General features: G+C 50.7%; 2 protein-coding genes across 2 annotated transcripts; both read left to right on the top strand.

Moving 5' to 3' along the window:
* Positions 1-1,472: 1,472 nt before the first annotated feature.
* Positions 1,473-2,156, top strand: UCRPA7_3581 (putative methyltransferase domain-containing protein; the record flags this gene model as incomplete). The annotated part of the gene is made up of 2 exons (XM_007916100.1): positions 1,473-1,503; positions 1,561-2,156. The coding sequence occupies 2 exons, from the start codon at positions 1,473-1,475 to the stop codon at positions 2,154-2,156; spliced, it is 627 nt and encodes a 208-aa protein (XP_007914291.1).
* A 9,735-nt stretch (positions 2,157-11,891) lies between these two features.
* On the top strand, positions 11,892-13,428 carry UCRPA7_3582 (putative annexin a7 protein; the record flags this gene model as incomplete). The annotated part of the gene is made up of 3 exons (XM_007916082.1): positions 11,892-11,928; positions 12,006-13,078; positions 13,141-13,428. 3 exons carry the CDS (start codon positions 11,892-11,894, stop codon positions 13,426-13,428), a joined length of 1,398 nt encoding a protein of 465 aa, XP_007914273.1.

Genomic DNA, 13,428 nt, shown 5'->3' on the forward strand with positions numbered 1-13,428 from the left:
CGATGATAACGTTGAAACGGTTTTTGGTATCCAGGAGATTACTGGTCCACATTCGTTGACAATGTCAGATGGAAAGACCTTGGAAGATATTGACGCTATCATCTTCTGTACTGGCTATGATTACGACTTTTCATTAATACGTGGTGTCGGCAGTCCTATAGACCCAACTATGGCCCCAGACCATTTCGACAAGATTAAGGCAACAAAGTACTATAATCCGGAGAACCCATTTCCTCGGCTCTACCAAGGGATAATTTCAGAACAGTTTCCAGAGTCGCTAGCAATTCTCGGTCATGCTATTATGATGGGTAGTCTATTTGTGGTATATGATATATACACAATGGCTCTTGCTAGTCTCTGGGCTGGTAACTATCCTCAGGCCTCAGCAAAAGAGATGGCCAGAGATATCGATACTCAGTACAACTTTTTCGTCGACTTGCTCAAGGAAGGCCCAGTACCTCATCTCGGCTTCCGTTTGATTGTCAAGGATACATGGAACTGGATGCACAACGCTGCTGGTACCGGCATCACAGAGTGTTTGGCATCTTTCAAGTGGGCTGCTTGGAAGTTTTGGTGGAGCGACCGCCGTTTCTATAACTTACTCATGGATGGAATTACTGTACCTGCTATGCACCGTCTATTTGACACTGGAAGGGGACGTAAGCCGTGGGCTGAGGCCAGAGCTCAGATTCATGCGGAAAACGAGCAGGCAAAGGCACTAGTGGAGGATTGGAAGAAACAGAACAGATCAGATTACCAGACCAGTCGATGAGTACACCCTCAATTAGCAATATTTGAAAAAAAATTAAGCATCCCATTTTCATTGCATCGTTAGCACATTCAGGCTCTAGACCCGAAACCAGGTTTTCTTAACTCCGATTATGTCTTTGCCGCTTCCTTCGGGCAACTAAGCTCGCAGTGTTCAATCGTATGTAAGACTGTGCCGTTTACGTCATCACCCCTATTGGCTATTTTCACTGGCTTTACGGCGTAGTCAGGGTTTAGCATCCAACTCCAGAAGAAAGATCGTCAGCTGAGAGGGGCATTCGAGATGACTGGTTTCCGCAGTTTCCGTTAGTGAAACAACAGAACATAGTTTCTATCGGGGGTGGCTTTAAAAGCTTAATAGTGATTGGCAACCACTGCCAAATCTGATCGCTGGAAGCGGTAGATTGTGATTGTTCGAGAAAACGGAGAATCCAAAGCTGAATATGGCGGATTTTGGGTAAGTCGAGCCCACATGTCTAACCTCAAATATGCACTCAAGTCTTGGGCACAGGAAAGTCAACTACGCTTCAGAGCGATACGCAAACTTTCGACCTGCTTGGACAAGCAAGTTCTACGATGCGACACTCGATTTCCATCGGGGTGGAAATGATGTACTGGTCGATCTAGGCTGTGGCCATGCACCAGTCTCCCTTGAACTGTCGTCGCAATTCACTGAAGTCCATGCTTGCGACCCATCTCAACCTATGTTGAAGACGGCGCAGTCCTTGTGTGCTGGTAAGAGCAATATCTCTTTCCACAAGGCACTTTCCGGATCGCTGCCTTTTTTGAAAGACAAGAGCGTCGATCTTGTGGTAGCAGCAGAAGCAGCTCATTGGTTCGATTATGATCAGACTTGGCCTGAGCTTGCCCGTGTCGTCAAGCCTGGTGGGACAATAGCCTTTTGGCTCTATAACGAGAACGTCTTTCCTAAGCATCCAGTCGCGACAAAGATCGTGGATGAGCATTGTTTTGGGGGAGAGGGTACTATGGGCCCTCTCTTCCAACAACCCGGTCGACAGATCTTGAAGGACCTTCTCAAGGCAGTTGTACCACCAGAAGAGAACTGGGCTGATGAGACGAGAATATTGTATAACCCAAGGCACAATGGGTCTGGAGAGAAACCTACTGGAGAGAGACTGATATATCAGACAGTTACTCTCGGAGCTTTCGAGGAATACGTAAGGACCATCAGTGCCTATCGTGGCTGGATAGACAAGTATCCTGATAGAAAGCCTAAGGCCGATGGTGGCAAGGGCGACATTGTAGATGAGATGCTAGAGAAGATGGTAGAGGCTGAGCCAGAATGGAAGAAGATTGGGAATGGTTGGAGGGACATTGAGGTTGAGGCGGAATGGGGTACCGTTATCTTGCTTGCTCGCAGGAAATAATAGTTGGCGGCATTATAATCATAGCCGTAATCTACACGGATAGCTTTAAGAATGAGAAAAGTACAATTTGGACAAAGAGAAGAGAAATGGTCTAAATAAAGGTTCAATTTGAAATTTCTGGTCATATCCTTTTTGAACAGAGTTGGATTTCAAACAAGTAGATTAGATGTTGTGACTTACAAAAACACGCTGCGTGTCCTTACGTGATATCATTTGATGCGCAAACATAGCTACAGCCTCGCGACACCTAGGCTTCCTTCAATGAATCAAAATTAGTTTTGTAATTCTATAAATGTCGCTAAAATGCTAAATTTCCAGGACAAACATCCGTTAGTCCCGCAAACGGAGCTTTGCCCGGCCGCTAAGGGAGAACATGCACCCGCGACATTAGCTAGGGTGACGTGAAGAAAAAGAAGTTGGGATAGAATTGATACGAGCCGCCAAGTATTTTTGAGGACAAATGACACGAAATAAAATACAGATATCCGAAAATCATTTCGAGTATCCGCGATGGCGGTTATCCGTCAGCCACTGCGAGCCCCGGCAGTGTTCCGGCCATTAGGCCCTTGCCCGGTTAGGCTGCTAAAATTTCCGGCACCGAATGCCGGGATAGTGTGGCGACTTGCAGTAGTCTCGATTTTGGCATCTCTTCGGCCGAGGAGAGATGGCGTTTTTACACTAAGTGGGGCAATCCTTTACGGAGACAATAAATATTTGTTGACGTAGAGCCCCGAGTGCTCTCCGTGAGTCTCGATTGACATGTTGCCGGCTGGAGCTGAGTCCAGCGCAAATCGAGGGCCGGAAGGAAGGACGATGTCATCAAAGCTCGACAACAACCCCAACGATGAGAAGCTAGCGCTTCCTCCCCAGGACAAGGAGCTCCGCGAGACGCCGCCTCCACCGACATCGGCCGAGCCCGTGAATACTGCTCCGGAGGTCAGCGACGATGATGATGACCTGAGCCACGATGATGGACGGCCTAAGACGCTGCCTTTCTCCAAGGGGAGGTGCATTGCTCTTGTTGCGACCTTGACGGGGGCCAGTTTCATGAACACACTGTCTCTTCAAGCCGTAGTCATCATCCTGCCAACTATCGGCAGAGCTCTCGATATACCCGACAGCCGACAGCAATGGATTGTATCTGCTTACTCACTAACGTTTGGTTGCTTCCTCCTTCTATGGGGTAGGATAGCAGACATTTATGGCAAAAGGAAGATCTTTGTCCTTGGATCTGCATGGGTCACGGCAACGACCCTCGTGAATCCTTTTGTCCCTAATGAGATTGGATTCGATATCTTTCGAGCTCTCCAGGGGCTGGGCGCCGCAGCAAATGTACCAACAGCAATTGGTATTTTGGGAACAACATTTCCTCCTGGAAAGGCTAAGAACTATTCCTTTAGCGCCTATGCTGCTGGTGCACCCCTTGGATCCATTTTTGGAAACTTATTGGGAGGTTTAATCGCCTCCTACGCGAATTGGAAATGGGTGTTTGGTGCTATGGCCCTCCTCGCCTTGATCATTACTGTTGCCAGCGTATTTGTCATTCCGCCTCCACCAACAACCCTGCGCGCCCAAGGAGTCCGAGTCAAGGCAACGGTTGATTGGATCGGCGCCGTGATTATCACAACCGGCCTAGTCGCTCTCCTATTTGCTCTCACAGAAGGGAACGTGGTCGGCTGGTCAACTCCATGGATCCCCGTGCTTATCGTTGTGTCCATAATCCTCATTGCGATATTCGTATTCTGGCAGCGTTACCTCGAAAAAACAAGGAAAGCTACACCGTTGATGAAAGTGTCAATATTCAAGAGCAAACGCTTCTCCGCGGGAATGTTCATAATGGCTCTGTTTTTTGCCAGCTTCAATGGTTATCTAGTTTACGCGACCTATTACTTTCAAGACTATCAAGGTCTCTCGGCAATACAGACGACATTGCGCTTCATTCCAACTGGCATCATGGGAGTTACTACCGCAGCGGTCGTATCAAGACTGATTGCAGTTATTCCGACTTACATGCTCCTCTTGTTTGGTAATTTCTGCGTCTCTGTATCATGTCTTCTCTTTGCAGTGCCGATCCCGGCAACTACGAGCTACTTTGCCTACGGTCTCCCGGCTATGATACTGTGTGTGCTCGGTGCCGACACAACATGGCCCAGTTTGACACTTTTTACCAGCCACAGTCTTCCACACGAGGATCAAGCAATGGGAGGCGCCTTAGTCAACGCTGTTGGACAGTTTGGTCGTGCGATAGGCCTCGCTATCGGAACCGCGATACAAACAGCGGTGATGGCCCACGAAAGGGGCACTGATGTACAGCATGTTGGCTCGTTACAAGTGCACGAAGACGCAACATGGCTGGGATTGAGAGCAGCTCAGTGGTTAAACTTCGCTCTCGGTATGACATCCTTCACAGTGGTTGCGCTCGCGTTCCGAGGATCAGGAATCATAGGCAAGGCTGGAGTGCAGGAGCGCGGCAGAACAGGAGGTGAAGAGGGTATCATGGATGAAGAAAACGATTAATTTTGGATCTTGTTTCTAGCTATATAAAAAAATCGTCGATCATATTCATATTCACACTGAGACGGCCAAAATACACGTGAAATGGTCATTTGGATTGTGAGCAGCTAGCTTAGAGTAACATGCGAGTCCTCTACGGTAGCATCCGATTCTGGCACCTAGCGGAAATAAGTCTTCCATCGTGACCCGAAAACCGGGTATGCGTTGACTATGTATGCTCGTTCAAGAGCGGCTCTTGGTCCTCCGAAACAACAGCAAAAGCGTTCCGGCTCCCGAAACCCAATGGGAGAAGATTTCATGACGGCTCGGCGGCCTTAGTCTCCTATAGAGCATTGGCCCACCGCGACTGCAACGCTGCGTACCAGTACGATTTGAAGCGATTTATATTTGTAAAAGCAGAGCAGAATGTTCAAGATTCCTGATGGTTTATATTGCAGAGAATCAAGTTAATCCATATCGTATTTGACAACCATTATCTATGCGACGATGAAAGCAATCACCATTTTGCCTTTAGTCGGTCTAGCAAGTGCTCAGGCTTCCGCTTGGGGCCCGTGTAAGGCGTCTCACACGCACCTATACCACAATACATCACTCTAGCTTGGCTTCTGACATGATCACTCACAGGTGGCGGATATAGTTACTCTGGCGACACGTCTTGTATTGGAGGCTATTACTGTTCCACAATCAACGCGTATTATGCTCAATGCGTACCTGGCACAGGTAATAGACACCGGACTTCTGTAAATGCGGGAGACTACCCGACTGATTGGAAGAGCCATGCTGACTAGTCCGAAGCAACTACAACAGTAGCTACGGCTACGAAGACAACCACCACGCCCAAACCCGTTTGCACTGCAAACTGTAGCAAGACCAGATACGCCGGTGTCAATATGGCCGGGTATGACTTTGGGTGTTCGAGCGACGGCACGTGTAACGTGGGTGGTCACTACGACATCGTTCGAGATGATAATGCTTTGGCGCAGATGGACCACCTTATCTCCATCGGTCTGAATGCATTTCGTTTGCCTGTAGGATGGCAATTTCTGGTCGGTAGTGTAGCCGGTGGGCCACTGAATGCGACTAATGTCGCGGCGTATGATGCTCTGGTTCAGGGCTGTCTAAACTCAGGAGCAGCGTTGTGTCTAATTGACATCCATAATTACGCGCGCTGGGACACCAAGATCATAGGGCAGGGCGGACCTACAAACGCCCAATTTGCAAGCGTCTGGAGCCAACTTGCTGCAAAGTACAAGGGCGAATCGCGTATTGCATTTGGTATCATGAACGAGCCGCATGATGTTCCAGATATCAAAGCCTGGGCAGTAAGCGTCCAAGCAGCAGTCACCGCAATCCGGGAGGCGGGCGCTACAACACAAATGATCTTTCTCCCAGGTAACGACTGGACCTCAGCGGCCAAATTTATTTCAAATGGGTCTGGAGATGCTTTGAAGAATGTTACGAATCCAGACGGCAGTGTGACAGGCCTCATAATGGACGTTCATAATTACCTTGACTCCGATAACTCCGGCACCAACACGGAGTGTGTAACAAATAACATCGACGATGCCTTTGCACCACTAGCGGACTGGTTGAGGGCCAATAATCGTCAAGCGTTTCTCAGCGAGACCGGCGGAGGCAATGTAGCAAGTTGCGAGACGTTGATGTGCCAGCAACTGGAATATCTAAAGTGAGCGTTGTAGTTCTGACGAAAGTCTAATCGCTAACATGGTCGCAGCCAAAATGCCGATGTTTATCTGGGCTGGACAGGCTGGGCAGCCGGCGGTTTTGCCATTGGATACCCACTTGCAGAGACTCCTACTCTATCAGGCGGTGTCTGGACCGATACCAGCCTGGTCTCGAAGTGTATTGCAGGAGTCTGGGTCTGATCTTATGAGCTGTAGTCCTAATGAACAATATTACGGTCACCTGATTATTTGGCAAACACAAGAGACAAGCCCTCAGTTACTATGAAGTAGTAAATATGGGATGACAATCTTTCATTTTCCTATGACCAGAGCTCGGTCTCCTTCCATTTAAGTATGCACCCCTTGCTAAACTTTGATCTTCCACAGCGAGGAATTATTGTCTTCAGAAGATCCAATCTATATTGAGCACCAGTCAGAAGTCTTGCCGCGTTACCTTCCTTCCCCGTGCCAGCTCGATAATGCTGAGCGAGAGCTGACGCAGACACGGACGCTTTTGAGCCATCGTCACTGATATTTATGCGTACATTTGTAATAGAATGAGTTGTTTCAAGCTTGTAAATGTGATCGAAGCAATCAGAGCGGATTACCGACACGCCGTCCATAGCTCGTCCATTGAATTCAAGTCGCGCGTCATTCGGAAAGGCTGAGTTGAAGAGGGCCAAATCATTTGTGTCCAAGCCAAGAATACCTCGATATAGAGCATCAATGATGGCCCCTCTATCACTCAATGGAGGAGAAAGCACGAATGGGAGGGCTAGAAATGAGGACATGACTGAGAAATGTGCACTTAATCGTGTTATAGATTTCAATGTGAAGCTCAAGTCCTGGCAAACTTTCTTAACATTTTGTGTGAAGGCCCCGAGATATATATATGTCTTATAAGAGCCACCACCACATGATCATGGATTGGTTCGAGACCAACATTTGGAAGGAACCGAAGTCTAAGGCTGTCGGTCATTGCATAAACCCGAATGTTAACCCCCCAGCTGGTATCTGCGGCATCGGTTTTCCGACCTTCCCCTTTATGAGAACCAAAGCCAGGAGGTCGCAGAGATATATTGAAGGCCTATATCTTATCGAAATCATTAATTACCGCAACCGAATATGGCTGGTTGTACTTGCTCCTCGGTCGATGCTTTGATTACCTCAAATCCACATATGAAGCACACGAATTGCTGTAAATCATCTGAATACGAGGTATTATATCGATCCACCAAGATTTACAATGAAATGATTCTACTAGGGGAGTCATATGTGCCGTTCTAAAAAAGTTATAGAACTCAGCTTTGAAATCAACGCCATAGTTAATGAAAAGGAAGGTAGATCTAGTGTCCGGCACGACGAGCATGATAGATTCGTACATCCATGGCTTCCAGATGATGGATTCAATTAAGCGTTCTCATCAACAGTCCCCTGTTTATGGATTGGAATGCATCAAGCTAGCAGAGCAAAGTACTCACGCGGCCCTGTTCGGTGCTCGTACTAGGGCCCGACCACCTTTACTTGAGCGTTTCCGCGAGACTCGGAAAGCTATTGCCGAGCGACATCCAACTTCGATTCAGTGTGAGAGTTTTCTCGGTTGACATCTGTGAACTCTCGTCGTAATCGACTGATGGTTCGTTGATGTTGTAAGTTTCTATCTTCCTGCTCTCGTAGCATCCATATGTCTGTCTCATTTGTACGAACGGTGATCAATGCCGGACCGTGGCCAATAAAGCCGTCGGCTTCAAAATGTTGCTGCGGCAATTTGATGACATTTCGTGGTGCATACGCTGTTACGTTTGTGTTGGAACCTGTCCGACGCATTTGTAAATCTTGTAGTTGATGTTCAAGATGTAATCGCCGACCCTGGCTTTCTTCAAGCTGTTGCCCGGCCTGTCTCTTTGTAAAAGAAAGATCCCCCGCACTCTTCTAGGGGAATATATGTCGGTCAAGCAGACGGACTTACTGGATAAAAGGGCTGGTCTTGAGATTTGCTTCCCCCAGGCTGGTTCATTTATATGCCGATTTACTCCTGGGACAGTAGACGTAGGACGTACCTAGGTAGCCTCACAACGACATGTGCATGGCGCCTTTGGCCTGTTTAAGATACTACACTGTCTGAATACCCAGCCTCAGCTGCTGCTGCTCGAGGCAATCTGCAAGCAGAGATGGTCTGTTTGAGTGGGCCACAAACCTCCTGTAAATGTTAAAGTGCAGCCAAGATATGCATCACTGTAAAACCCGAAAAGTTGATTGCGAGAGGCTTTTCAGGTAGACTTCACGTTACACGGAACGGTTCGTAGCGCCACTCTCAGAGTTCAACGTTGCTGCAGAGCGAATCATCAAGCCCACTGCCTCACGCAGTGCGTAGCCAGGGAATATGGCTCGTGGCAATTTCTGCCCCTAGTTGGTGAAGCAACTTCTGATACTCTTAGGACCGGGTCTTCACGGGGAGGGGGGAGGAAGACAATTCAGTGTGATTTCACTTTCAAATTTGCTTTCAAAGATGATAATCTAGAAGTACATGGTATATGATAACAATAACAAAAAAGCAGTCAACGTTTTCCAGCTCTTGGTTGCGTTGATCATGCATGCCCGACCCAATCTCTAATGCTTGCCTGTTTGCATATAAATGATACATCATTACACATTAATCCGTCGCACACATTTCATGTCGTTCATTTTTAATTTTCTCCCGTCCGCAAACGTTTCTCACAGAGACCAGGGGTGGTGTAAAGGCCCTCGAGCTTACTGGCGAGGCCGGGCAAATCGGTGGGCGAAGGTACCGTTCCACGGCGGATAGGTGGTGTGCCACAGTCCGTCGTCGTATGTGCGACTGCTGCTGGGTTCTGTTGGCAGCAGAGTCGTGGTGGTGATAAAGGTTGGGGTGGTGAAGACGCTGGATGTTATTGAAGCAGTCTCAGATGTCTCAAGCGGGAGGGAAGTGGTAGTGAGTGATATTGATGAGGAGGTTGTTGTTGAAGATGATGAAGAGGAGCTGGAGAATACAGCTTCTGATGAGGAGGTAGTCGAGGATATCGAGATAGAAGTTGACGATGTGATTTTGTAGGATGTTGAAGAGGGCTGCTCGTCCTCGTAGATGGTAGTTTTGATGGTGATCGGAGCTGGCGTCGATGCCGGCGGTGGGTTGACGTTGACGATAGACACCTTGGTCACGTACTCTGTGGTCTCCTTGGGAGATGCGGTGACGGTGCTTGTGAACTTTTCTGTGATCGGCGGCGAGGTCTTGGTGACGACAACCGTTACAGGGGCTTGGTCAGGGCCGGAGCTAGATCCTGTCTCGGACCCAGACCCAGATCCAGTCCCAGAGCCGGAACCTGACCCGGAGCGAGAGCCCGAGCCGTTGCCACCGTCAATGGGCACCACAGAGTAAGTAGCCCTGGGTTGTAATCCCTTGAATCGGTGCAGCTGTTGACCGACAAATGGTAGTGAAAGAGTATGATCGCAGAAGGCAGACAGGGCCAGAAGAAGTGGCACTGGTAGACTTTGAAGACGCATCTTGAAAGACTGCTCCAAGATGGTGCTAGTGAATGATAATCAGAGAAGGAGAGGCTACCCACGAGATCTAGTGGATATCCAATGGAGATTTTGTAGGAAAGCTGAGGGTTTGAAGAGGTTGAGGATGAGTAGAAGAGTGGAAAGAAAACAAACCTGAAGCGATCGACGCAATATTAGTCACATATAGATATAGAGCGCACCAACGAGTTGCAATATGAGGAGGTTGGAGGTTGCGTGGATGCTGGTCTCACGATGCAGAAGGTGAGATGAAGGGTTCAGCATGTGAGGAATGTGTGTGGCTGGTGGCTGCCACAAGCGTCAGGAACATAAGCCTTCTCATTGGCTGAAGTTCCTTCTACTGGGTTAGTCAGCGGATCCAGCCGGCTCACCAGCCACTTTGTTTCTGGGGTTAACCTCGCGCGCTAAACCGTTTCCGGCCAAACCCCAGCAGGACAATGCTGTGGCCTGAGCGCCTAGAACACAGAAAACGGTCTTTGTCCGCTGGTTGTCTCTCCACTGTGTTTCATTCGCCATTTAGCAGTCATCTAGATGACTGTTTCCGATTGAAAAGAGAAGAATAGTTGTATTTTAAGATATTTCCACTGAGATTGGATTCTTCTCATTGTGAAATTGTAGGTATCGAACGGCACCGGTTGCGCCATGCCGGTTATTCGGCAGGCTGCCTCTTGCTCTTCAGTTCGCACCGCCACTGAGGCAGGCGAAGAAGCTTGGTGGTGTGGAAGAAGCTCAAACGCTACATGGACCTACAGCAGGGAGCTTGAGCCACCTAATGAGCACCCCAACAAGCACCCCACCTCGCCCACCTCAACAGGGAGGGCCTCACAGATCGCCTCCCGATGACGATGCAACGCAGCAGGGCCCCATGCCCCTGTCGTGCTGTAGCCTGTAGGGCAGACAGATCGTCCCATTGTTCGATGCAGATGTGCCCCACGCATATTCTGAAGGCACCTAGAGCCTAGGTACAGTAGGTATTCAGATGGTTTCATGAGGGTTCGGGTTCGGTGTAATTCGTGATCAAGAAAGATGCTTGATAACTGAACGGTAAGCCGTGCAATGGTCTTGGGCACAGCACAGTACCTAGCGTGCCTATGCCTAGGTAGTCCAAGGAACTTGCAGCCGTTGCAGAGGTGCCGTGCCACTTACGAACTTACGACGACGGGAGAGCACAGCGCCTCTGATCCAGCGCACATGCCATCCACAATCACAATGATGCATTTCATTCAATGGAACCGGCGGCGCTCCAAATGACGTTGACCTGAAGAGGAGCTTCCTTACTTGAGGTTCAACAGCTGAGCCACATCCAATTCATCAGCAAAGGCGCTGGGGCGCTGGGGCTACACGACAAACGGTGTCCCAGTGTCCCGGTTCCGCTGCATGGAGCCAACAGAAGGCACCGAGGGCACACCATAGCCACACAGAGCGGCACAGCCCCGCCCCTTGGGTATTGGCACGCATCACACACCCACTCAAGGCCACTCTCGAGCCACTCTCGAGCCACTGTAGACAGGCGCCATCAGGATGATGGGATCAAGGTTTACTGCGTAGTACATGTAGAGGAGAGCAGCCTAAGATACAGTAGCTCACACTCACTCGCCTTCAAGATTCCACGCCGTCCCTCTCTAGCCGACTCGACTCAGCTCAGTTGACTGATTTCAATAGATCTATTATTAAATAAACCCTGCTGGCTCTTGACATCCCCATCCCCATCCTGTGAAACTTTCCTCTTGACTTTCCTTCTCCGCCTTCTTTCGTTGTGTGTGCGCGCATCTTCGTCTCCTGAACTTTGAGCTTCCACAGAGCTCGAATTCACCGACCCAAGCTTAACGTTACCTGCCCCGCGCGTTCTCGAGCCCATTACGTAGTTGGGCCCCCCCTCCTCTCTCTCCAGCAGCAAGAATCCCACCAGGCGCATTTCTATCGCACCACTCCTTCCGAACTCACTCATCTGTCGGGAACTCATCATTTGATATTCGATTGAATTGAATTATTGAGAATGTCTTACGGAGGAGGCTATCAGCCGCCATATGGCCGTGAGTATCAAGTCCTGCATTCTGAACAGAGCGGAGGGAGCGAGATCGCAGACAGCTAACATGCCCGTGTGCCGCAGAACCCCCGCCTCAGCAGGGAGGATACTATCAGCAACCCCCTCCCCAAGGCCAATATCCCCCTCCCGGCCAATACCCTCCACCTCAACAAGGCGGCTACTATCAGCAGCCTCCTCCTCCGGGTCCTCCCCCTGGCCAATACGGCTCGCCCGCTCCTCCTCAGCAGTACAACTACAGTCAACCTCCACCGCAGCCTGGCTACGGGCAGCCACCTCCTCCACCACAGCCGTACGGCGGCCACTCGCCGCAACCGCCTCACGGCGCCCCCTACGGCGCTCCTCCTCCCCCCCACGGCCAGTATGGCCAGCCGCCTCCGCCCCCGCCCCAGCAGTACGGACAGCCCCAATATGGCGCGCCGCCTCCCCAGCAGCAGTATAGCAATGTGCCCCCGACGCCGCCCTCGATCGGCTACGGCGCGCCGCAGATCATCCAGTGGGACGGGGCCCCGGACGCGGACGCGCTGCGGCGGGCGATGAAGGGCTTCGGCACGGACGAGAAGGCGCTGATCCGCGTGCTGGCGAACAAGGACCCGCTGCAGGTGAACGCGATCCGCGACGCCTACACGCGCAACCAGCGCCGCAACCTGATCGAGGACATCAAGAGCGAGGTCAGCGGGTGGTTCGAGGCGGGCCTCGTGGCGCTCGCGCGCGGGCCGCTGCTGCACGACGTGTACATGCTGTACGAGGCGATGGACGGGCCCGGCACCAAGGAGAAGGTGCTCAACGACGTGCTGCTCGGCCGCTCGAACGCCGACATCCGCGCCATCAAGTCCGCCTACTACCAGACCTTCCGCCGCAGCCTCGAGGAGGCCGTCAAGGGCGACCTGTCGCTGAAGACGGAGCGCCACTTCATGATCGTGCTGCAGGCTACGAGGGCCGAGGATGCTGCGCCCGTCGACAAGTTCCAGATCGACCGCGACGTCGAGGAGCTTTACAATGCCACCGAGGGCAAGATTGGCACGGACGAGATCAAGGTGTGCAGCATCCTGAGCACGAGGAACGACAACCAGCTGCGCGCCATCTCGCACGAGTACAGGCAGAAGTATGCCAAGAACCTGGAGGACGTCATCCGACGTGTAAGTTGGGATCCATGAAGCAACAACATCTCACGACTGCATGCTAATCTTTCTTTTATCAGGAGTTCTCAGGCCACATGGAAGATGCCCTTCTCTACCAGCTCCGACAGGGCATGGACAAGTACATGCACCAAGCCACCCTCCTCGAGGCTGCCATGGCCGGCGCGGGGACCAAGGATCATCTTCTGGTGTCTCGCGTCGTCCGCAACCACTGGGACCGTAACCACATGGCCAATGTCCGCGGCGCATACGAGAAGCGCTACGGCAAGAATCTGGCCTCGCGCATCAAGGGAGAGACGAGCGGCGACTACGAGAGGCTGCTGTTGGCTTGTATCGGCGAGCGTGTCTAA

Source organism: Phaeoacremonium minimum, assembly GCF_000392275.1.
Source record: "Phaeoacremonium minimum UCRPA7 unplaced genomic scaffold PA7_03_scaffold_288, whole genome shotgun sequence".
NCBI classification, from domain to species: Eukaryota; Fungi; Ascomycota; class Sordariomycetes; order Togniniales; family Togniniaceae; genus Phaeoacremonium; species Phaeoacremonium minimum.